Source organism: Pantherophis guttatus, chromosome 2, assembly GCF_059756535.1.
Source record: "Pantherophis guttatus breed Tessera chromosome 2, ASM5975653v1, whole genome shotgun sequence".
Classification (NCBI taxonomy): Eukaryota; Metazoa; Chordata; class Lepidosauria; order Squamata; family Colubridae; genus Pantherophis; species Pantherophis guttatus.
The window spans coordinates 37,788,987-37,813,737 of NC_142064.1; the positions used below are offsets into that span (position 1 = coordinate 37,788,987).

Below are 24,751 nucleotides of genomic sequence, written 5' to 3' on the forward strand. Positions count from 1 at the left end.
ACAACTGCTTCTCTTCACCATGGTGACAAGATAGGGCGAAAAACGTAAAATGTGAGGACAGTTGTAAGTTCGAGGAGTAGTCAAAAGTGCGAGGACCAGTCAAAAATAACTTTTTCAGCCCTCTGAGTAATCTATATGCACAAAAGGATACAGCAATAGAGAGGGATGAAGGAAGGAGAAGAGAGATGGAAGAAAGAAGGAGAGAGAGGGAAGGAAGAAAAGAGAGGAAGGAAGGGAAATTAGAGTAGGAGTGAGGGTAAGAGAGGAAGGAAGAGAGGAGGAGAAGGAAAAAGGAAGAGGAAGTAGGGAGGAGAAGAAGCGGGGGGGAAAGAAAGTAAGAAGGAAAGAAAAGAGAGAGGTGGTAGGTTTGAGGAGAAAGACTGCTGTACAGTAAAAAAGATGAAATGGAAGAAAGGCATCCCCAAACAAATATAAAGATATTAAGATAAAAATGAATTGTTAAACTTTAAAGAATAAAAGAGAACAAATATGAATAAATAGCAATAATTAGAAACACACATACAGACATACAATTTATTTTCTTTGAACAGAGTATTTGGCCGGTTCACAAATTTAAACAGTGTTTAGTCATTTCAATTAAATTTACAATTTCTATATTGTCTTTTTGCCATATTTATTCCTTATCTATTTTTAAAAAAAAACCACTATTACCCTTCATCCTCATTTCTAATCTTAATCAAATTCAATTTTCCCTTCTATTCTATATTATACCCCTTTCCATTGTCATCTATTTTTATATCCATCCTCACATTGCTTAATTATGTAATATTACAGTTGTTTAATATAAATTCAACATTTTAATATAAATCAATTTGTTATACAACTATCTTTTTTGTATATTAATCAATATGAACATGAATATTCCAATTATTTCCATGCAATCCAATTTCTTACAAATCAATTAATTATATTTACCAATAATAATAAACCAAATAATTTCCCCCATATATTCCTCCAAACCACAACTTAACAATTTCTGCTTTCAACACAATATGCAATTAATAGTATCTCAATTATTACAATTCTCTAGTTAAATAGAGCTTTTTTTCTTTTGTGTTTTAAATTCTTGAACTCTCCTTTTTTCCCCTAAATTTCCCATTGTTTGCACCTACCTTTTTGGTGAGGAAAAAGAAAACAAATCTGCCTGCCTAATTTTCTAACTTGCAGCAACAGCAAAGCTAACAGCCTGCTTTACTTTCAGTTTCATTTTTCAGCATAGCTAGGGGAAAAAAAATCTGCTCAGCACTCTTTGCAAGCAAGCAGCAGAACCCTCCGCAAAACAGCTGAAAGCAAATCAGCTGAGAGTCGGGAGGCCGATCTAATCAACGGGCTAATTAGCCTATGCTGAAGCTCCCCGGGCCAATAAAATTACAAAAAAACACCAAACCGTTTGTTAAATTGCTGGCTCGCCCGCCCCTCGCCCACCACTATTTATTGGCAATAAATAGTGGTGCGAAGGGGCGGGGCAAGGGGCGGGGTGAGCCAGCAATTTAACAAACGGTTCGGCCGAACCACCTAGAACCGGCAGAATCCCACCACTGGTTCCAGGCCTCCCTTAGGCATGAAAGCCATCCAGGTGATTTTAGGAGGCATGACTGTTAAGTATGCTCACCACCTTTCACTGACCAAATGTAAAGGTGGGATAAAATAATAAGAAGGAGGCAAGAATAGTACCAACAGTGATAGGCACTTTGGTGCAATCCCAAAACATCTGGAGCACCACTTGAACACTGCTCGCATCAGCATTGAAAAATCACTTAATAATCAATCAATCAATCAATCAATCAATCAATCAATCAATCGCAAAAGACAGCTTTACTTAGAACAGATTACACTCTCTAACCATATTTTTAACACCATCAAACAACATCTACCTATCCCAAGTCCTATAATATCTGTATTATACCAAATCAGAATTACAAGTTTCCATAGAAATTCAGGTTCAGTGTGATCCATTTAGGAAGATACAGTTCTTCAGTCATGTAGAATTCAACAATCTAAGATGTCTTCAGTTAAAACCAGTGTCTCTAAAACTTGCTCCAAAAAGAACCTACCTGATTTTTTTTCTGTGGAGTTCACAAAAAATTAAAAAAAATCCCTTAAATTGTTTTCTTGTACTGTACAAGCTAAGAGGCTGAACAAAAGAAATAAAAATAGCTTTGCTATTAAAACAGCAACTTGATTAAATGTCCCACATTATACTATATTACACTGGTTCAGCAAATTAACCAAGTAGAGTACAGGAGGTCCTTGACTTACAACCATAATTGAGCCCAAAATTCCACTGCTAAGCAAGGCAGTTGTTAAGTGAGTTTTGTTCCATTTTATGACCATTTTGCCACAGTTGTTAAGGGAATCCCTGCAGTTGTTAAGTGAATTTGGCTTCTCCTATTGATTTTTCTTGTTTGAAGCCAAGCTAGGAAGGTTACAAATGATGGTCACATAACTTCAGGACAGTGCAGCTGTCATAAATACCTGCCAGTTGCCAAGTGCCTGAATTCTGATCATGTGACCATGGGGATGCTGCAATGGTCCTAAGTGTGAAAGTTGATCATAAGTCACTTTCTTTTTAGTGCTGTTGTAACTTTGAATGGCCACTAAACTAATACTTGTAAGTCGAGGACTACTTAAACTGCAATAATGTCTCAAAGTGTTACATACTGTGCTTTCAATTGTCCAGTACACTGGCTTCATAATGCTGCTCATTGCTTTTTTAATACAATATTTAATAATGTACTGTAATGTAATGTAAAATACACATGAAAACTATTGCCCTAAATTTAAAATAGCATCCCATCTTTATCAGGAACATATTATGTTTCCCATGTTAAGTGAAAGGCTTCCTTTTAGAATCAGCTGTCATAATATGAGGTCGTACAATTTTAAACACAGCAAATAGTACTATTTGTGGCGTGGTTCATATATCAGACTAAGCCATATTTTCATTACAATTATTGGACTCATGCTTAATCATAAATTGGAAACCATGATTTACAATCAGTTTGCAAAAAAGAATGGTCAGGTCTGCACAAATTTAACAAATGCATGATTTACATGTTGTTTGAACTCAGCCATCAAGACATATCGGCAATATGATCCAGCCATCTTGCGTAACCAAAAATTAGCTATCTTGTGAATATACAATCAACAAAATAAAATGTTTAAAATGTTAATTACTTTCCTCTTTATCTTTTTATGACCTGTAAGTTGCCTTATTGGGGAGATGGGTGGCATATAAATTTAATAAATAAAAACAAACAAACAAATAAACCTGGGGTTAGCTATATAATCTTTGTAGCAGCAGGCTTTGAGTAGTGGCATACTTTGAAATCTTTTGTTTTTTAAAAACACATAACTGGCAGATCTTGGGCATGAATATATGAACAAATAATTAACCTTATTTTGATTGGCTTCTAATAGACCTGAGTTTAGTATAATTTACTACTCAAAAAATATAAGATCTGAAATTAGTTGAAGTTTTTCAAGTAAATAAAAGCAGTATGTTTAATGTTAATACTATAAATTACAAAGAAGGAACAACTGAACAAAGAATATAACTGAAGAATGAATTTAAACAAGGTTTAAATTTGTTTTATGTAACATCATTAGCACAGCTTTTATAGAAATGAAATTGCTAGTTTATACATAAAGTTTGTAAGACGGAAATATTCCAAATGTATATTTGTAGAATATTTGCCATCTCTATGGATTTTAAGTTCTTACAAATATGATTGCTTAACAATTATTTCACACAATGAGACAAACCTAATAATATGTGCATTAACCTAAATGTTACAAAGTTTCTGGAGGAGAGAGATAGTATATCTCTCCTGAAAGTATAACATAACTGGCTCAGTTATTGCTGCTTAATATATATATTCTTATTACTTCCAGTTTCAATAATTTTGGAGAAAATATTTCTGAATTTACAAGGTATGTTTAATATTTTTTCAGTATATTTTCTCTAAGGGACAAGGTCCTAAGGGATAATATCAAATAGTTATTTCTCAAAGAAAGAAAACAGAAGAGGACTGAAAAACTCATACAAGAATTTAAAAAATACCACATCATCAACTATTTGTTTGAGGCATATTTTATAATACAGACCCCATGTTAAGAAATATTATATCAAAACCAGATTGCAGAACAATAATATTTACATATGGGAAATAAAGATAACCAAAGACATCCCTTATTGAGATATAATTCAAATAGATTTTCTCTTAAATCCAAGGAGTTTTTAAATTTTATTTTGGGAGATCTTTTGCTATTGCTATTCTGAGATCATTATTAGGGAACACTCTTATTGTTCTTTTCTATCATGTACTGAGATCTATCCCTAGAATATCGTGTACATTATGAAGGTTTAAATCATTTGCTTCATAATTTAAGTAGGCTTTTATTGTGTCATGAAAATTTTTTGGAATCCTAAGCATAAACATTTAAAACACCATATAGATAGTCCTCGGCTTACAACCATAATTGATCCCAACATTTCTGTTGCTAAGTGAGACCTTTGTTAAGTGAATTTTGCCTCATTTTACAACCTTCTTTGCCACAGTTGTTAAGTTTGTTAGTAATAAGGTTGTTAAGTAAATCTGATTTTCCCAGTGACTTTGCTTGTCAGAAGGTCACAAAAGATGATCAGATGAGCCTGGGACACTACAACCATCATAAATGTGAATCAATTGCCAAGCATCTGAATTTTAATCACATGATCATGGGGATGTTGCAATGGTTGTAAATGTGAAAAATGGTCATAAGTCACTTTTTTTCAGGTGCCGTTATAACGTTGATCGGTCATTAAATGAATTGTAAGTTGAGGACCACTTCTATTACAATTCGCTAGTTATAATTAAGGTTTTTCTTAAAAATAGGACACACAGAGGGTTTGGGAGGCCTGCAGGGTGTTCCTGGTGGCCGGGGAGGGCAAAAACTTTTTCTTCTTCTTTACCTCTTCGAAATCTTGGTGTGTCTTATACTCTGGTGCATCTTATAGTCCGAAAAATACAGTATATTGTAAATAATAAATAACAAAGGTAGTACAGTAATCAATATTTAGTCTAGAACTGTAATTGTTTGCTTTGTTTATTTTAGATTACTCTTACACTGGTATAGTTCTTGTCAATGGTGAAATGTAAAATTTGTTACTACCGGTTCTATGGACGTGGCTTGGTGGTGGGGGGTTAATGTGACTGAGTGGGCATGGCCAACTTTTTTTTTTTTTACTTTTAAAACCATTTTTTCTATAACCTCTTCAGCCCAAGAGGTTGTAAAGAAATGCTTTTAAAAGCCTCTGCCGATCCCAGTTGAGTTGCTTGATCATCAGAGGCTTTTTTCCTTTTAAAAGCCTCTGACGTTCCTAGCTGAGCTGCGTGATCATCAGAAGCTTTTTTTTAACTTTTAAAAGCATTTTTTCGCCGAAGAGGTTGTAGAAAAAATGCTTTTAAAAATAAAAAAAAAGGCCTCTGATAATCGCGCGGCTCAGCTGGGCATGGGGTGGGGGCAGGGATTTTTGCTACCGGTTCTCTGAACCACCCGCCACCCTCACTACCAAATCAGCGATCCAGTCCGAACTGGGAGCATTTCACCCCTGGTTCTTGTCCATTTTGATCCTTTTACTCTTTTATACATAAACATTTTTTTAAAAATGTTGATACAGACATATATAATTGATACATAACTTTTGTAAACCATTATGTAACCATAAATAACTTTTGTTACTTACAATATAAGTAAAGAAATATTTTTAGTTACTTAATAAGTGAAAATTGTATTTTATGAATTTTCACTTCATTCAGGGCCATCTGGGAGTTATGTGCAGACTCCGGAGCCTCCAGAATCAGACATCAGAGAGGCAGAGGAACAAGGGGAAGCCTGTTCCCAGTGTGCACATGCTTGAGATGATTGGCCCCCTCCCATAAGACTTAAAAGAGGAGCAAAGGCACGTGGGCCTTTGCAGGAAGCAATGTTTGTTCATTCTGTTCAGCTTAAAGCCTGAAGCTCTGTTTGATTCTGGACTCCGTGTGGCTTTGCCAATTAGGTCTTTGACAGCATGTCAAGGGAGATAAAGGTGGGTGATTATCCCAAAGGACTTCTCCCAAAGGACTCTTTACAACTAATTGCAACTCGTCTGTAAATGAACAGAATTCACAGCCACTGCAATAAAAGAGGTTTTTGGGACTACTCGTGTGTTTTAATGACTCAGGAAGCCTAGGTCAGAACAGCTCCCTTGAGGAATCTCCGCATCTCTGGGTGGTGCACTATGGACTCTAAAGTCCCACAAGATAAAATCGATGCCAAGGCCGCTACCTGTCTCCAAAGCATAGTCGGAGCTAACCCTTATCCAGGCCTTCCTGAAGGAAGTCAAGCAATCGAGGAACTGTGGTGGGCAAGTTACGTCTGGTACACCATCTACAAAAAATCCCCACGTATGTTGTAAATCTGAGTGGTGGATGGTCGTCTGGCAGCCTGGATGGTGTGTATGACGCCGGAGGAGAAATTTAACTGTCAGAAGTCTCCACTCAAGCGCCACATGGTCAAGTGGCGCCACTGTGGGTCTGGATGGCATATGGGACCCTGGCTGAGGGAGACTCTGTCCAGAAGAATCCTCCACAGGCTGGCACTCAAAAGGCTGGCCAGATCCGCGAACCACGGATGTCTAGGCCAGTGAGGTGCTATCAGTATCATCTCCACCCTCTCGGCTAACATCCTCCTGAGTACCTGCAGAATCAAGGCCGGGGTGGAAAGATGTAAAGAAGCCCTTGAGGCCACGGACAACAAAGGGAATCGATTCCCTTCACCCCCTGTGCAGGAAACCTCGAGAAGAAGCGGGGCAGTTGGCTGTTTGCCAGGGAAGCAAAAAGATCTAAGACTGGAGAGCCAAATTGATGAGATATTCCTTGGCGTGTGTGCCCCCTTGCCTATTGATGTGTGCTTTGGCCGCCACATTGTTGGTGAGGAAGAGGATATGCCATCCGGCAATCTGCTCCTTGAATTCTCTCAGGGCCAGCAAGCTGCCTTCAGCTCTAGCCAATTGATCTTTTGGTGTATGTGACCACCTTCCTTGGGCCACCAGATTCTGGAAATGGATCCAGGATCTGGTATAGAGACTGAAGCCGACTCTTCTTGTATAATTAAGCCTCCTGCTGTGCTGAGATTATCAGACTCCAATATCTGGCTGAAAGCAGGGCCAACCATAACATCCATAACATTTCTCTGCTGCTTTTGCCCTTTTCCACCTGCTTCTCCAAGGCCCTTTGAAACCTTTGCTCCGCCTCCTCCTGGACCTTAGAAGGCTTCTTGTTGGGAATAGCTTTGGATTTTGTCATGGCTGCCACTCCCCTGGCCCCACTCCTAGATTTAGAGGATCCATGCTTGGAGCCGCGACTGGTAGCTCTGCTTGCCTGAGCTCTGTCAGCCATCTTTCCATGCGCACGTGAAAAACTGCAAACCCTGATGAACTACCTGGTCTACTAGCTTGCTTTTCTTTTCTTTTCTATTTTTAAAAGCTTCCTGCCAGGAAAAGCTCCAAAAGCAAAATGGTTCCAATGGCCTCAGTTATCTCACCACTCCAGATCACTGTCACTCTCAACAAGTCCCAGGAGGCTGCTATACTTTGGAGGTCCTGGTCTACCTCCCAACTGAGCAGGCAGCCAAAAAGCCTCAGGTCTGTCTCTATTGCAACAGTTGTAGGTCCCGGTCTACCTCCCAATTGGGTAGGTAGCCTAGGAAACTCCACGTGGTCTGGGGCTGGCAATAACTCCAAGACTGCACTCGCTACTAGACAGGCAGCCAAGAGAGCCCTTTCCTGAGTGCTACCAGCTGGTAACACTCACTAATGGCCTTTTGAAATAGCCTGTTCTAGCTTATGGCCCCCACGCTACTCCACAATCAAAATGGTCCCTGGCCTCTTCGCCCTTTTGTGCCAAGCCAGATATAAGCTGCCAGAGCCTGCAGAACACTCCAAATGGTGCTGGCAGCCACGAGGAACTCAAAACGCACTGGAGCCAACCTTTCCTTCCAGCGATGCCTTCCAATCTTCCCTTGTTGTGGGGTAGCGGGCTTGAGGCACAGGCTCTTCATGCTGGTTCCCGAAAATGGCTGCCACACTTAGTGGAGCCTTTTCTGGCCTCCACTTTCCTGCAATACCAACTCTTCCAGTAACAGCGGACTTGAGCCCAGGGCTGTTCACACTGTAATCTTCTCTCTCTCTCTTCCTTGCACTCTTCTTCCAAATTAGTATGCTGTTTTTAGCAGAGCTCACTCTGCCACGTCTATACAGAGCTATAGACTGAGTCGAAACTGGGAAGCATCAGCAGGTGTTTCTTCAGTTTAGACTGGGGTGAAATGTAAAATTTGTTACCACTGGTTCTGTGGGCGTGGCTTGGTGGTGGTGGGGTAATGTGACTGGGTGGCCGTGCCCAACTTTTTTTTTTTTTTAACATTTCAAAGCATTTTTTCTAATGCTTTGAAAAGCCTCTGCCGATCAGGCAACTCAGTTGGGATCGTCAGAGAGGCTTTTTAAAAAATGCTTTGAAAAGCTTCTTTGATGATCAGGCAACTCAGCTGGGATTGTCAGAGACTTTTCAAAGCATTTTTTTACCACCTCTTTGGCCAAGAGGTTGCAGAAAAAAATGCTTTGAAAGCCTCTGACGATCCCAGCTGAGCCGCGTGATCATCAGAGGCTTTTTTTAAAAAAACTTTTAAAAGCATTTTTTCGTCAGAAGAGGTTGTAGAGAAAATGCTTTTAAAAGTAAAAAAAAAAAGCCTCTGATGATCGTGTGGCTCAGCTGGGCATGGTGGGGGTGGGGGGCGGTGCAGGGATTTTTGCTACCGGTTCTCCAAACCACCCGCCGCCATCGCTACCAGATTGGGCTATCCGGTTCAAACCGGGAGCATTTCACCTCTGGTTTAGACCCAGTGTATAGAGCTATAGGACAAGAGCTCCGAGACCCATGCCTGGAATCTCAGAGCACCATGCTGGAAAATGAAATGATACTTCTGCAAGAATTATCATTTGTATTATGAATTATAATATTTTGGTATTAATTGTTCTATAACAAAGAACATAACTATAGCAGAGAGTAACACAAGCATAAACATGACTGTAAAATGCATCTTAAATAATGACTCAGATATGCTTATCTTTGCTGAAGATTTTCAATGCATATCATGGTTCCTGAGCAAAGTCTTGCCTTTGTTCTTATAGCACCCTTCTATCTCCTATGAAAGTCTTCAGATTATCACTCAGTTTTCTCACCTGATCAACAGTAAAACAATTCCATTTATCTAACTGAATTATTTAATAAACACAAGCAGAAAGCATATGCAGAATGAACCCTAATCCTAACCCATTCCTTATCCCCCCCCCATGCAATTCTTCAGCACCCTATCTATCCATCTCTGTGTGTTTGTAAGAACAAAGCTCTTATTTAGGGTAAGTACTGCAGAATACAAATACAGTAACTGAATCCTGAGTAATGGTTTCAGAACCATTAACAAAACTACCTGTCAACTCTAATTACAAGTTTGCTTGCTAATTCAATCCCATCCTATAATCTGGTAGCCTTTAGTTAACAAGAGACAATTATAAACTATCATACAAGATATAACTTATATAATAGTAATATATAGATAGCAATTCCAGTTTGTCACTAAAAGCCCAAACGGTTCAGTTATTCAGACATTATCCACAGCTTGGTTAAATTTACTCTGACTTCTAAACTGCTAATAGGTTCATTCTCATGCACTCTGAGTTTCATTTTCAATTTGAAGCACTGCACAACCCTATTTGTTATACAAAAACATTTAAATGATTTCCAGAAGTAGGATAATTTCTTGAACACCACTAAAAATAAGCTTACCTTGAATAGTGATATTCAAAAGAACAAGTCAAAGCACCCAAAAATATCATAACAATTTATTCTGCTCAAATAAGAGAAGAAAATGATCTTTCTAATATGGGATCTCTTTCTGACTCCCGTAATGAAAGCAGCTGGTGCAAATCAAAAAACCTCTGAATAATATTAAATAGAAACTGTTGAGCAACTAGAACAAAGAATACTGACCACGAGTTTAAATCCCAATGGTATGCACTTAGAAACCAAATAAGTAAAAATGAACGCTGAAGTGATTCCATGGTTCATCAAATATATGCAATAATATGTTGATTCTAGTACATTTACAGGTAATGGCTCTGAACTTGGCAACTTATAAAAATACTGGTTCTTTATTGTCAGAAAAAGGAGCTATTTTCTAAGGCACAAACTATTCAATATCTTCAATAAAAATAATACAGATTTTAGTTATAGATTGCAAAATATAAAGGCTGTTATTTTTCTAAGGCTTGTTCATAACTCACTGTATTTGATACTAGAAAACTCCCCTGGTGAAATCAAATGAGATCATTAGAATTCTGTTGATCAGAGACTAATATAAATAAAATGCATATAAAAATGAAGTCTCTTTTAAGTCAAACATCAACTCAAGATCATGTAGTTTGCTTGAAAACAGCATGGAAATCATTTCCTATTTGATTTTTTCTTTCAATTTCCCTGTGAAAACTATAGACCCAGCATTTCTATGTTCGCCATCCATTACATAATCCGGAACAAACCTGCTTAAGCTTCCAGGTCCAGGCAATGTTAGCCAGCTGTTAACTAATTAACTTTGCAGAACACTATCTTCTATTTGATTCATGAAACATTAAAAATGACTGTTCTAGTAATGAAAAATGGATTTATCTTGTGAAAGAACATCATCAAATGACTGGGTTGACACACTATACTAAACTGTAAATAACAGCATACAATAATTGGACAAAATCAATGGACTGAACCCAGAAAATTTTAAGATACATCTTGGCTTACCATATTGCATTAGCTCAGCCAACATCTAGCAATGCTTGCCATAACATTAAACCATAATATGTTTATTTAGTTCTGACTTCCTGTATTATGTCACTCTAATTAATTGATTTTATCATTTAAAAAAAAAATCTTTAATTTTCTCCCAAGTTGTTTTCTATTTTTCATATATTTAAAATTTAGCTTCGGACTTTTATTTTTAGTTCTTTTCTTTAGATGGTCAACACTGAAATTTCTGAGACAAATTAACACAGCTCATTAGCATTCTGAGAATACATGGATATGATACTGTTTGTCATGTACTTCCAGCTGAGCTGCTATAATTTTCATTTAAAACAACCCAAGAAATTTTGGAAAGATCTGGTCCTTCTGAATTTCTCTTACAATCTTTTTTTTGCTAACATAATGCTTTTACCAATAATGCATTGGGACTTGGGCACTTGTCCAGTTGCGTGTAAATTATCACTGCAATTATTATTTCAACTGGCTTGATACTTATATCTTATATCCAAAGCATCAAGTTATGTATCAAAAATAAACAACGCCATGATACCATGTTTCCCCGAAAATAAGACATCCCCTGATAATAAGCCCAATTGGGCTTTTGAGTGCATGCACTAAAATAAGCCCCCCTGGAAAATAAGACCTCCCCGAAAATATTTAACTGCATGTGCAGCCAGTCCCCGCCATTTCCTCTGGTTAGGGTTAGGGAGACAGAGCTGGAAATCAGGTAAGGTGGCAAGAGGAGCCCCATCTTGCTCCACGCGCTCCAAAATAATAAGACCTCCCTGAAAATAAGGCCAAGCACTTATTTTGGAGTTCAAAAAAATATAAAACAGAGTCTTATTTTCAGGGAAACATGGTATCTAATCCAAGTTACATATCATCTTCTTTCCCTAACTTGGGTAACATGGCATTCCAGAAACTGAAGTCTACACAGCTAAGTCTGAAACTGAGGTCCAAAGCCTCTCTTATATAATTTTTTTAATACGTTAGCACAACTGATGAAAATTAGTCTGCACCTGTGTCAATTCAAACACAAGGTTAAGGTATATGAATTTAGCTACTCATTTTCTAATTGACTGACTTGAGATTTAGCATCTTTTTGATTGGTCAAAGCAGACTGTCTTTCTGATAAGTTCAGCTTTTATTTATCAATCATATTTTATAAAATTGAGGTTAGTGCTCAGGACAAATTATATTGAAAAAACTTATCCTCATTCAAGTCAATCTGGAATGCCACTCCAATCTGGAGTGCCTCTGAACTGATGAAACAAAATTTGAGGTTTTTGGTAAGTCATAGTAGCTCTATGTTCATAGAATAAAAACAGTGCTTTTCAAGAAAAGAATACCATCATTACTGTGAAACGTTGGAGAATGGGCCATAATGCCTAGGTTTCTACAATGGTATGGGGGAAGAACCTTGGGAGACGGGGAAAGAGATTCTGGCTATGGAATGGTCAAATAAGAGAAGGCATATCCTGTAGCTGGATAATGAATGAGAAGGAGCAAGAAGCTAGTTTTTTAGATTCTAAGTGAAATGGTGGCAGATGTGTACTTTCAAACTTGCAAGATTGATGTCAGCCTTACAAGGAAGATTAGACAGGAAATATGACCAGATGAATTAATTCTAAAATGTAAAGATATATTAACAGGATCTTGCAAGTTCCTGAATCTATGCCGAGCACCATGAAATCACAAGATTATCAAGGCATTGTGGGATGAAGCAATAATGTTTGATGTTAGAAAACTCTGTCTCAGTTGCAGGTCATAGGTCCTCCAACTATTCCAAACACACCCAAGAATGGTTCAAAAACTAACGCTGAACTATTCTCAAGTGGATTGCTATGAGTCCTGATCTAAACCTAACAGAAATCTATGGAAAGAGTTGAATCTCACAGTTGGAAGAAGGAGTAGTTTGTTTAAGTAAAGTGGGACAAATTGCCAGTTGAGAAGAATAAAAGTTTCATTCAAGCTACAAAAAGCACTTGATTGCCACAAAAGGGTATGTTATTAAATATTAAATTGAGGTACCAATAATTATGTCCATGCTATCTTTATTTGCTTTCTTATTTACTAGAAATCATATAATAAAAGCAAAGTGTTCATGCTATGGACTTTGGAATTAAAAATGGTGGATGCCATTTACTTATGTCAGTTTTAACTTATTTCATGGTAAAGTTCAGGGGTACCGACAATTTGGACATAATAATAAGCACTTATGGAGGCTTACAATTATAAAGTAAAATACAAAATAGAACACAAAGTCAAACTGATACAATTAAAACAAATTTATAGTGCCAAAAGTTTTACAAAATAAATATGACTTTTGTCATTTTCTAAATCCTAGTAAATACACAACCCGGGGAAACAACTTTCTATAGCCTGGGAGCCAACCAGGAGAAGAACTTCTCCCATATACTAAATACATGAACTTCTGGAAAAGGGGAACAACTCCCCCCTCCCCCGCTGATCAGACTAACTGGATAAGTTGATAATGAGAGAAGCAGCAGGCTCTAGTCAGCATTTAGTGTAGATAATAATGTACATGTTAAACAGAAGCTACCTAGTATTACAACATTACAATATAAAGGACTGCATCAGTGGTGGGTTTCTACCAGTTCGCCCTGGTTCAGGCGAACTGGTAGTGGCGGTGGTGGGAGGCTCTGCCCACCCACCTGGATGTCATCACGGATGGTTTGCGCTTGCATAGAAGCGCTGCGCGCAAGCAAAGCAAGCACATGCATGCGCGCGCTCACAGTTCCAAACTGGTAGCGAAGGTAAGTGGAACCCACTACTGGACTGCACGAATTACAAATCAGTGCTATCAAGGCCAAATTCTGCCAGACTGCATTGAAAGATACCATGGTTTGTCTACTTTTATGGTGGTAAAAACAGATTCTATAGCCTTTAAGACTATGAGATGAAAAATATTAAGCTAAATTTGAATTGGTTAGAAGAAAAAACAAGAGATGTACTATGAAAGCTAGAGCTACATATATATTGTGAGTTCCTGTCAAAGCTGCCCAATTGTTTTATTTGGCACTAATCTGTTTGAAATAGAACTTGATTCTTAAGTATTTCATGTGATTTGTTTCAAAGACAACAGCTGAATCAAAAGGCTTGACAACTGTTTTCTGGCCCAGGACATCACTATAGCAATCAAAGTAATTTAAGTATCATATCCCAGATGAAGTACCTACTGAAAGGGATTCAAATTATAAATAAAAACAGTGGGAGCTGTGAGGCCACCATATTATCAATAACTTTGGCTCAACATAAAATATTTGAGATTAGACTATAGTTACATAGATTCTTCAACATAATAGAGGGTTTATTTAAGTTAAGATTTTATTACTGCCTTCTTTAAGCAGGTGGAAATACATCCTGTGCCCCAAAGATCAATGCTCACCTCCCTTATTTATTTATTTATTTATTTGTTTGTTTGTTTGTTTGTTTGTTTGTTTGTTCAACTTGTATGCTGCCTTTCTCCGAAGACTCAAAGTGGAAACCAAAGGGCCAATCCAACTTGGTTAATCTATCAGCTAGGAGGAAAGTTTAAGGACTGAGTAAGCAGGTATTGGCTCTTATCTCTCTATATATCCTGTTCATATCCCCAAGATCTTACAAGATGAAAATAATCCATATGAACCATTACCAAGCTTACCTCCTATGACCTGTCCAAACACTGGAGTCCAAGTCAAGGCAACTCCGATCGACTTTTGTCTGCAAAGAACAATGAAAACTGCTCACAGCGAGCCTCCGACTGTTCAGGCTCCCCGACCTAACATCTAGATGGAGGAGATGCCATACAGTACGGAGAAGCATTGCTGGTTTGTTCTGTGCAGATGCAATGGAGGCATCCCTTGAAGTAATCCCTCTTTACTGCATCTACTACCACAGAGTAAGATTTTAGATGGGCTTTAAAATACACACCATTCTGTACTTGGTCTGACTCATCACAAGAATTCCTCATTTCTACTTCAATCTTCTGTGTATTTGCTTCATTGCTCTCAACTCTCTAATAAGCCAAAGTGACAATTTAGCTCTGTTAGAGGGAACAAGACTTAGAATGGATAATGTCAGCCACGTAGGCAGTCTCCATGTTCTTTGATTAGCCAGGATTTCAACATTATTATGAAGAAATGAAGTGAGAAATTCCTTGTGTGCATTCTAGAAGTCATTGGATTCATCAGGCCGCTGGGTCAGAGCATTTTAACTTTCTATCCCTACAGAGATTTTATAACTGCCAATCTAACAGTATTCCTATATCCTGGCCACAAGTTCAGAAACTAACAATCTGATTTCACATATTGTTGGATGCAGTGGTTGGTCAGTGACCTTGAACTTCTATAGACTTTAAAATCTATGTCTCTTGGTATAACAATTCCAAGGACATTTATTGTTTGCAGGGGAGTTTTGGTTTGTTTAAGTTGTAAACTTCTAGCACTAGGTAATAATTAAGACTAATTTAACCAATTAATCAGTAGTCGAGATTGGCTTAACTGATTTAACAACTAATTCAAACAAATTCTACATAAATGTATAATTCAAAATCTGGAAACTAATCAAACAATAGTCATAAAGGAAAATTTTATTCATCTTGCTAACAATCCTATCCATTAATGAAATAAGATTTTGCTGAACTCTTTTTGGATTTATATCATTAAAGAGTCAAACTATGGCAGAATGAACCTGTTCCATAGGCAATATGATGGCTTCTTTTAAAATACATAGGCTCAATTTTAACAATATGCTCAATAATCTAAGGATCACCTAAAATTATGTAGTTGTTGGCTTGTAAGAATACCTGACATGGCTATATCTATAGTATTATTTCTGTAACATATATTTCTCTTTTGGCATATATGTAATCAGATCATCAGTCAAGATAAAACAGTTTTAACACATAATTGGAATGTGAAAAATTACAAAGGAATCACATCCATCTGCATCCTATATGAAATTATTCACCCAATCTAGACTAAGACGGAGTAGTTTAACCTGAAGCAATTTAGATTTTACCGCTTTTTAAAAAAAGATCTACTTGCTATAACTATTCAATTGCTGGGAGTCAGTTTTGTGTGGTAGTTAAGGTATCAGGCTAGAAACTGGGAGACTATGTCCCATCTTGGGCATGTAGCCAGCTGGGTAACCTTGGGTCAGTCACTTTCTTTCAGTCCTAGGAAGGAGGCAATTGCAAAACACTTCTGAAAAACCTGACCAGGAAAACTGCAAGTCCACAGTTCCTCAAAATCAGATATGATTAAACAGAAGGAAAAAAAAGGTTCCAATTGCCTGTGTGCATATTTCTATAGCTCACAATTCTGTCTCAGGCTGTAACATATAAATAAATATTGAAGTAAAACACCACAGAACACTCCAAAAATCTTCTTTAAGAAACCTGTTCTGTAAATGTTTCTTCGAACATTCCACTACTATAAAAGATGTGACAAAGACATTTACGCATATAGGGAAACTTTCCAAAAGCTGGATCAAAATTGTTAAGAGAACATTTCTATATACTGATTGGGGGTGCTCATAAAGATTTATGGGACGCAGCACTCTGGATGCATTTCAAAACAATCCCAGAAATGTCTGCTTTAAGTAGCTGCAGCCAGTTCCTATATTTGTACTCCTGTATTTGAATCTGAAGCACTGTAGAGCCCTAATTATTTATAATTAGAATGTATTCCAAGATCTTTTAGCCGAGATCTAAATGTATTAGGGCCTTTACTATGTACCTTTTTCTTGTGATGTCCTGCTGTTACAATGACCTTTTCGAAAGCTATTATTACTATGTTTCAGAAGAGTTATTCGATCAAAATATTAAGCTACTCAACGTGCTACCAGGTCTTAGAAAAGGATTGTTTCTTCAGTAAACTGATATTGAACACCCTTGCTTTCTTAAACATAGAGGTCCAGCTGCACAATATACTCTTTCATAATAACAATATATAGCTAAAGCTGGGATGGGAATCAGGAAAAGAATCACAGGGAATGTAAGACTTGACAACATTATTTATGTGAGCTATTCCTGCTGTTATACATTTAACCAATTCTTTTACTAAACAAATCATCTGATTATGAATCTGTAACTAGAAGACAGCACTTTCCATTTAGGAATCTATAATTCAAAAACAGGCAATATGATGGCCAAATTTATTTTCACACTATCTTTATTTCTAGGAATGCCTCTCTGTACCATATTTGACCTTCAGTCATTAGAAAATAAAAATAATGGATGCTAATAGCCCTGACTTTGGAAGGGAAAGAACGAAAAATCCAGCAGTGGGGTGACAGGGAACAGAATCATCAGTTTGCTTTTGTTGTGACTTGTCATACCGTATTTTTCGGAGTATAAGATGCAGCGGAGTATAAGACGCAGCTTAGTTTTTGGGGAGAAAAATAGGGGGGGGGGAATCTGCCTACCAGGTATTCATTTGGCTAGTGTCCTTAGTCTGGTCAACTTCAGCACATTAGTTTGCTGGTTTTTTATCCCCTGCTTGGGGATAAAAAACAGCTTCTAAGGCACAGCTGAGAGGAAGCAGCAATGAGAAAAGCAAGCAAAGCACAGGGGGAGATTGGTTCACTTGGCTAGCACCTAGCTGGGGCTGAAAAAAAGCTTTTAAAGAACAGCTGAGAGTTGGAGCAAAGCATGGAGATCGCTTCACTTGCTAGCACCTCATTAAAACACAGAGTCGAGGGAGCAGGCAAAGCTGGGAAGATCGCTCGCTAGTACCTCGTTAGTGCCACGTTAGGGCTGAAAAAAAAAAGCTTTGAAAAAGCTACATTTGGAGTATAAGACGCACCCAAATTTTCAGCCTCTTTTAGGGGGGAAAAGATGCGTCTTATACTCCGAAAAATAAGGTAATTATCATGATAATGTTAAATAGTTAAAACTTCCTAATATGATTTCAAATTTATAAGAATGCAATTGGCTCAAAACATTACTGACTTCTGATATAATTAAACATCTAAATGTAAGTTTAGTCATATTTAGAATTTTTACACACGATTATCACTAAACTGACATTGTAACACAGTTACAATAGCACAGAGCTATTTACAGGTATAAATGTTAACTTAAAACATACTTGCTTACAATCACACCTAATACACAGACCCTGGTATTTTTGCTTTCAGCAATCTACTTTAGAATACTACCAAGAAAAGCAAAAAGTTGTATTTCAATAATCTCATGTTAAACCCAAAAACAATATTATTCATTAGAAATTTCTCATACTGACAATCTATTTATTGTAAGGAATAGATGCAAGGCGTTTCCACTGATTTCATACAAATTTGTGTTAAAATATCTACCAGTTGTCCACTTCCAGTCCACTTCTAAACATTTACAAAACCAAACCAAACCATCTGATTACTAGACAATTTTGTTTCTTCAGCTTGATTTTTCCTTAAACAATTTCCCCCATTAATTATGTGGTAAACAGTACAATTGGATAATACTTTTTAGTCTTCAATATGTTGCAGTTAATATTATCTTACTTATACATCCTCTTTTCCATTCTTTCTTACCAACACTACCCATATTTAACTGAAAATTTGACTTCTTTGACTTTATCCACAGGGTTGTTATCTTGATGTCTCTTAAGGTTGAACCTTTGCTAACCTACATAAAACAGACTCTTGTATTGCATACAAGGTTAATATTAGTTTCATTTCCATTACCTATCAAGGGAATACAAAAAATTGGAAGCAATAGCTTTTCCAGCACATTGAAAATTACTAAATTCATAGCTGTTATCATTTCCAAATAAAGCTGAGACAAAACGTAACCAATGAACATAAAACTTACATAATCATGAAAGGCTTTAGCTTCACTTGAGTGTTCACATGTTTCACGTCTTTCTGGAGCTGCACAATAGAGATCCCAAAACACACTAAAAATAAAAAAAAATGCCCAATTTGTAACTTATATTTTTTCAGGTATATCCCATCTAGACACATACATTATAGTAATTACTATTTATTACCCTCTTCATACTCTGAAAGCAAAATGTATGTAGCATTCCCATTCTGTTGAAACTACACATACTTAAGAATAATTACAGTGATAGCCTAATTGACTGTTATACAGATAAATATCCTAATACTATAATTTAATTTGTGTTAAAATGAAAACATTCAAGGATCATGCAACTGATAAGCATCTAAATACCAAATAAATCTGTTTTTTTTTTAAAAAAACTTAAAATAACCCCACCAATATTTAATCCAGAATTGTTTAACAGTTGAGATGAGCAATTCGTGTCTAAAAACATTAGAAATTTACTGATTTTTGTTATCATTATATCATTAGAACATCATACAAAATCATAAACAATTTTACATTCTGAAGATCCAGGAGAGATTGTTTTTATATATGGGACTGAAAGGGAGAAGGCAGCATTGACCCGTGATGGCGAACCTCTGGCATGCGTGCCACAGGTGCACACAGAGCCATATTGGTGGGCACATGAATGTTGCCCTAGCTCAGGTCTGTCGCACATGTGCACACTGGCCAGCTGATTTTCGGGCCTTCCGGGCCCACTGGAAGTCGGGAAACAGGCTGTTTCTGGCCTCCGGAGGGCCTCCAGGGGGGTGGGGAAGGCCGTTTTCGCCCTCCCCAGGCTCTTAGAAAGGCTCTGGAGCCTGGGGAGAGCGAAAAATGGGCCAACCGGGCCCACCAGGCCATCGCGTGCCAAAAGTGGGGGGAGTTCAGGGAATGGGGCCCATTGAATTATGGATGTGGGCACGCACATGCACGACCCCCTGTGGTCCCCCCCACTTTTGGCACGCGATGGCAAAAAAGTTAGCCATCACTGAGATAGATTACAGCTAAAAGTCTCTTAAATTAAAAATATTTATTAATTATAAATACTATTATGTCTATTTAAAAATGAGTATCTATCCTAAGCTCGTATTTCTAGCTTTAGTTTCTTTTGCATTAATTGGTAAAATACCCTGTTATTTTTGACTTGAAATTTGCTTCTGGAAATGTCAGACATTTTCTCTGCAGATTCCTTGACAACAATATAGCATTGCTTTCTTCTAAGATTTTTTCCCCAACTTTCTAGTTAGACTACAACACTGGTATCCTCTGATAATCACTTAATTTAGGGACTCCTTCCATCTAATAAAAAAAATAATAATACAACTAACTTAAATCCTTTCCTTATGTAATAAATATTATATGCTTTTGAAAATAATGAATAGTATAGAAATTAAACATATATATAATATTTATTTTTCTGAGTCTGATGTTGAAATCTGGACACTGGTAAATCAGGTTTTGCTCTGAAATCTAGCATCTAAAAACTGGCTAATCTTATTAGGGTTGGGCAAGGAATATTTCCAAAGCAAAGTCTCTTCCGTACATGTTTCACAAATGATTAGCAGCAACTCTAAAGGATGTACAAGTATGAGCAATCTATTACTATGCTACACATTAAAGCATTCTCTCTTTTTTCATGAATCTGAAAAAAATGCAACTGCTTGAAAGAGGGCAATCGTTAAAGTTAAAATTATTCTTAAAGCAGCCACATCATTTTTTATACTGGGATGGAAGCCTGAAAAATTAAAGAAATTGTTTTAATGAATATCATACAAGGACTGTACTTACACTTACATGATAACTGAATAATATCCTCTAAATCATTTCTGATACATGCACAGACCTATTCTTTTCTTCCACAAAGGATTTTCTCATTTGTGTCAGTGGCAGATGTCACACAGAAGGATGTGCATGTATAATCTCCTCCTGCCCTAAAATTAATACTGTTGCTCCTATATACAGAATTCTTCTTTGTACACATACAGGGGTATTGACAGCAACATTCACTGGCTTCAAAATGGTGGAAATAACTGGGCAATCAAAGCCCCTGTCCTTTTTTTTTAAACAAGAGTTATGCACAACGTGTGCATATAAATTAGGTGGGGCTTTAATCACCTGTTCACATTGATCATTTTGAAGCCAGTGATTGGCACTCCAGATGCTCCCAAATATAAAAGAGCTCTGAAGTCAGAAACCTACTTTGTTTCTGACAATAATAATTTACATATATATGTGCTGGCATTTCTGCAGAATCTTAACAAGCAGTTGTCACATCAAACTAGTTTAGGTGTATGTTTGTAGTTCTATGGGAACATCTAAAGGGGAAAAGCATAAGATTTGGAAAATTTGAGTATCAATCCTTCTGAAAGAAAAATGAGCAAGGTTAAACTGAAATAATTGCATAATTAATTTTATCTTTTTGAGGAAATGAAATGACAGTTCAATATTAAATGCGGTTGACACTAGTCTTCCAATTAGTTAGCAAAATTTCTTATTACCTTTGATAAAAATCAGATTTTGTACAAGTATAATACTTTTAACAACTAATACAATCTTTGTAAATTGAAACACTTACCACCACCAAGAGTGCAAGAATCCTGGGGGTTCGCCCAATGTGATGTTTTTTTCCCATCTTATCTAAAATCAATGCAAATGACGATTATTTCTTTAGGCAAGATAGATTCACATGAAAACAAAGATAGCATTTAGCTAAAATGAATTCAAAGATGGCTCTTTTAAAATCAACACAGATCAATTTTAAAAAGCTGTTTAAAAAGCTGATATCAGAATATGTGCTGTCTTCTGTGTTTGAGGGAGTAGATTAGTTTGAGTGTACAGGCATAGCTCTGTCTGTCAGAGTGAGACAAAAAAACAGACTAAATATGAGTGTGCAGAGCAAAATACACACTCGGCTCCATCCACCAATAGCTTCCTATTGATTCTTATGCTTTAACTTATCTGCTAATTATGGCAACTGTTCTACACTGCCTGAAAGTACAGCCAGCTTAATCTGTGTTTTTTTGTAGAAATTTGGACAGGCTCATTTTATGTTTGCCCTCATGTGTTATACTGTTTTTATCCCAGACAACCACACTTCTAAAGAAGAAAATATCACATATGGGATAACTTTTGCAGTGTAAGAAACATTTCACCTACTTTATTTTTCTCAAATATATTATTGTTTATAATAGTGACATTCAATCTATCACCGTGGAGAGTACGAAAAGCTGTTGCATGAGCAGAAGTCTATTTGCATTAGAATGCACATAGAAATTAATACTATCTGTGTTATTCATCCCGTATATTTTAAAATGATATAAATTTATATATTATTAAGCCACACATACTTCTCACTTTGGAGATAACCATTCATTTCAAAGATGCAATGACTGTGTTAGTAATGACATAGCATTTCTTTCGTATGTGGAAGGAAAAAAACATTGTGGCTTCTACATATGTATAATTCTTACCCACATCAGTAATAAAATTATACAATTATAAATGGTGATATAGTGAGTTTATGCAAGTAAAATTAAGGCTAGGATATGATGCTCTTGATAATAATTTGCAACAGCGGTCTAATATTTTCATTTTATATGAAATTGACTATTATAGTGTTTTTCAACTATTAGTATAGGTGCTACATATAGCAATAGGCTGGAAAAAAGCACAAGATTTCCAATCTTAGATTGGAGTAGCCTGGAAAAAATCTGGGGCTTGGGAGTCAAAATAATGATTTACATTAATTAGCTATTTCTCTCTCTCTCTCTCTCTGCTTATTTTTTCTGTTTAGTTTGGATTTAAAATAAGATTATAACGACAGTGATAAGTAATGTTTCAGTGTTGCGACCCAGCTCCCCGAACACAACAAACCCTCTGTAGTTAAATTAATGATTCCTTTATTAGGAGCGCCAGCAGCCCCGGCAAAAAGTTTCCCTCTCACCAAAGGCTAACAAGTCTGTCCAGTAAGAAGATGAATAGTTGTCTGCCACATCTATTCATCTCCACCCCCTGCCTTTTATCCCCAGAGCTAGGGTGGGACTTCGCTAGCAGCAGTGGCTCTTCCATCCCAAGGCTCGGCCCACAGATATCTACGCTCTCCTCTTCTCTGCCTTCTGTGCATCCGCACAGGCACTGGACCCAGCTGTTGCTCCTCTTCTTCATCAGCCACCTCCAAACCTGGGGGCTGTTGACTCTCCATCTGAGGGATGATGGACGGCCCAAGCTCTGCCCCCCCCCTCTCTCTCTGACAGTTCCATTCCCTCTTCCACCTTGGAGCTCTCAGGTTGCCTTGATGCTGACCCTGATTCCCATACCTCCACATCTGATTTGGCTGCTGGAGGAGCCGGCGGCTGACAGGCCACAACAGTCAAGCCCAGTGGTTGTTACTTGATATGTAACAAGATCAATAATATAGCTACAATTTTTATGGCCTTAAAAATTATCACAACAAATAATTTCATTTCTAAACATTTATATACTATATGTCAGACTACCATGATTCTCTATAGAATCACTGATAATTTATAATATAAAAAGTTGACTATTAACCCAAAAATAAGAAGAGAGTAGAAAACATACCTCTGATAAAAATGTCTGTGCAGACTTCTGTGCTCCTACATGGAGAAGATATTCATATACATATAGTGCTAACCTGGAAACAGAAGAAAACTTATTAAAATTCTAATTATTTAATAATTCCAAAATGAATAGATTATAATATATATTAAATAGAGAAAAATGCAGTAAAGATATTATTTTACATCCAAAATATTATATATGGACAAAAATCCTAGCACAGCTTAAAAAGCTTTTATACAAAAAGCAGAGTCTGTCAATATTTTATTATCTTGGACAAATCCCAATTGGAGAAATGTTCAGGTACTATTAATCTATATTTATCTACACAAGCTATGCTTACAGTAAACTATTTACCGTATCTGTAATTACACCAGCACAGAACATTGATAAATAAATTTTTAACCATGATGCCTTTTCAATTCTTACCACATTATTATTACAGTTGGTCGCATAGGCAGCCAGAAATTTAGTCTGGATGTGGTATTTTTATCCATCTATCAAGTCCTTCCAAGGATCCGGGATAGGCAGGTTTTGTTGTTTGATGGTGTTAAAGATATCATAGGATGATTTCACTTTTTGCATGTTTGCAATGAGTAAATAACTTTACCAGTAGTCCTGCTGGAACTACTAGCTTAGTCAAAAGCAGTATCTGTTTTATCAAGCATGTTATGAACAAGATGCCTGCCTGTTTGGATCTTAAAGGCCCATAAGGTATCAGCCTGCTCATTTTTTAATTCTCAATTTAGAGGTCCCAGTAGTTTTTACTACATTTGAATGCAGCCAGGAGAATGATCCTGATAGGGACTTTTTACTGGATACACAAAGAAGTTGAGGCTGTGTAAACAAAGGAAGAAATACAAAAGATAAATCAACTAAGACTTAGATAATGACTTTTAGCTGGATTTACAAAAGAGGTCTGTTAAAGCCGTGAAGAAATATTCATGAAAGAAAGGTAATATGTGAATGAGTTAAAGATCAAATTTGATAGAAGTAAAAGAAAGGAATATAAAGTTGGCTTCCTTGATCAAGGTTAAAATAAAATATGTTTTTATAAAGCTCTGGTAACTCTTTACATACTTTTTGTCAATTCTAGGATTGAAAAATCAATAGTGGTCGGTCAGTATGGTTTTACATATAGAAGAGCTGCGTTATAGGAAAAAGAAATATTTGTTTGTAATTTTTTACTTGTTCTGTTGAAAACTAGAAGTCACTTCTTTACTTTTTCTTTACATTTCTTCTTTTTCTATTTTTTATTAGTTTTTTGCACATTTTATTTTCTTTTTTGAGTTTAATCTGTATTTCTTTACTATTGCATTAAATCTTTAATAAAAAATTAAATTACAATACACATACATACATGTGTACGTAGGCGCGCGTGCTTGCACGTGTGTGCCTGCGCGTGCACATGCACACACATACACATACAAATATAAATATACACTTT

General features: G+C 36.7%; 1 protein-coding gene across 11 annotated transcripts in view; it reads right to left on the reverse strand.

Moving 5' to 3' along the window:
• The window catches only part of SSBP2 (single stranded DNA binding protein 2), a 166,167-nt gene that overhangs the window by 74,517 nt on the left and 66,899 nt on the right, over positions 1-24,751 (reverse strand). For 7 of the 11 annotated variants that reach the window (XM_034441218.3, XM_034441216.3, XM_034441221.3 and 4 more), the window contains exons 2-4: positions 23,308-23,380; positions 21,302-21,363; positions 18,709-18,793 (exon numbers count right to left, since the gene is read on the reverse strand). In XM_034441218.3, coding sequence (XP_034297109.1) covers positions 18,709-18,793; positions 21,302-21,363; positions 23,308-23,380 — 220 coding nt within the window. Of the gene's footprint in view, positions 1-14,556; positions 14,616-18,708; positions 18,794-21,301; positions 21,364-23,307; positions 23,381-24,751 lie in introns of all 11 variants that reach the window. The other 4 variants (XM_087885854.1, XM_087885850.1, XM_087885856.1 and 1 more) reach the window with 1 other exon arrangement.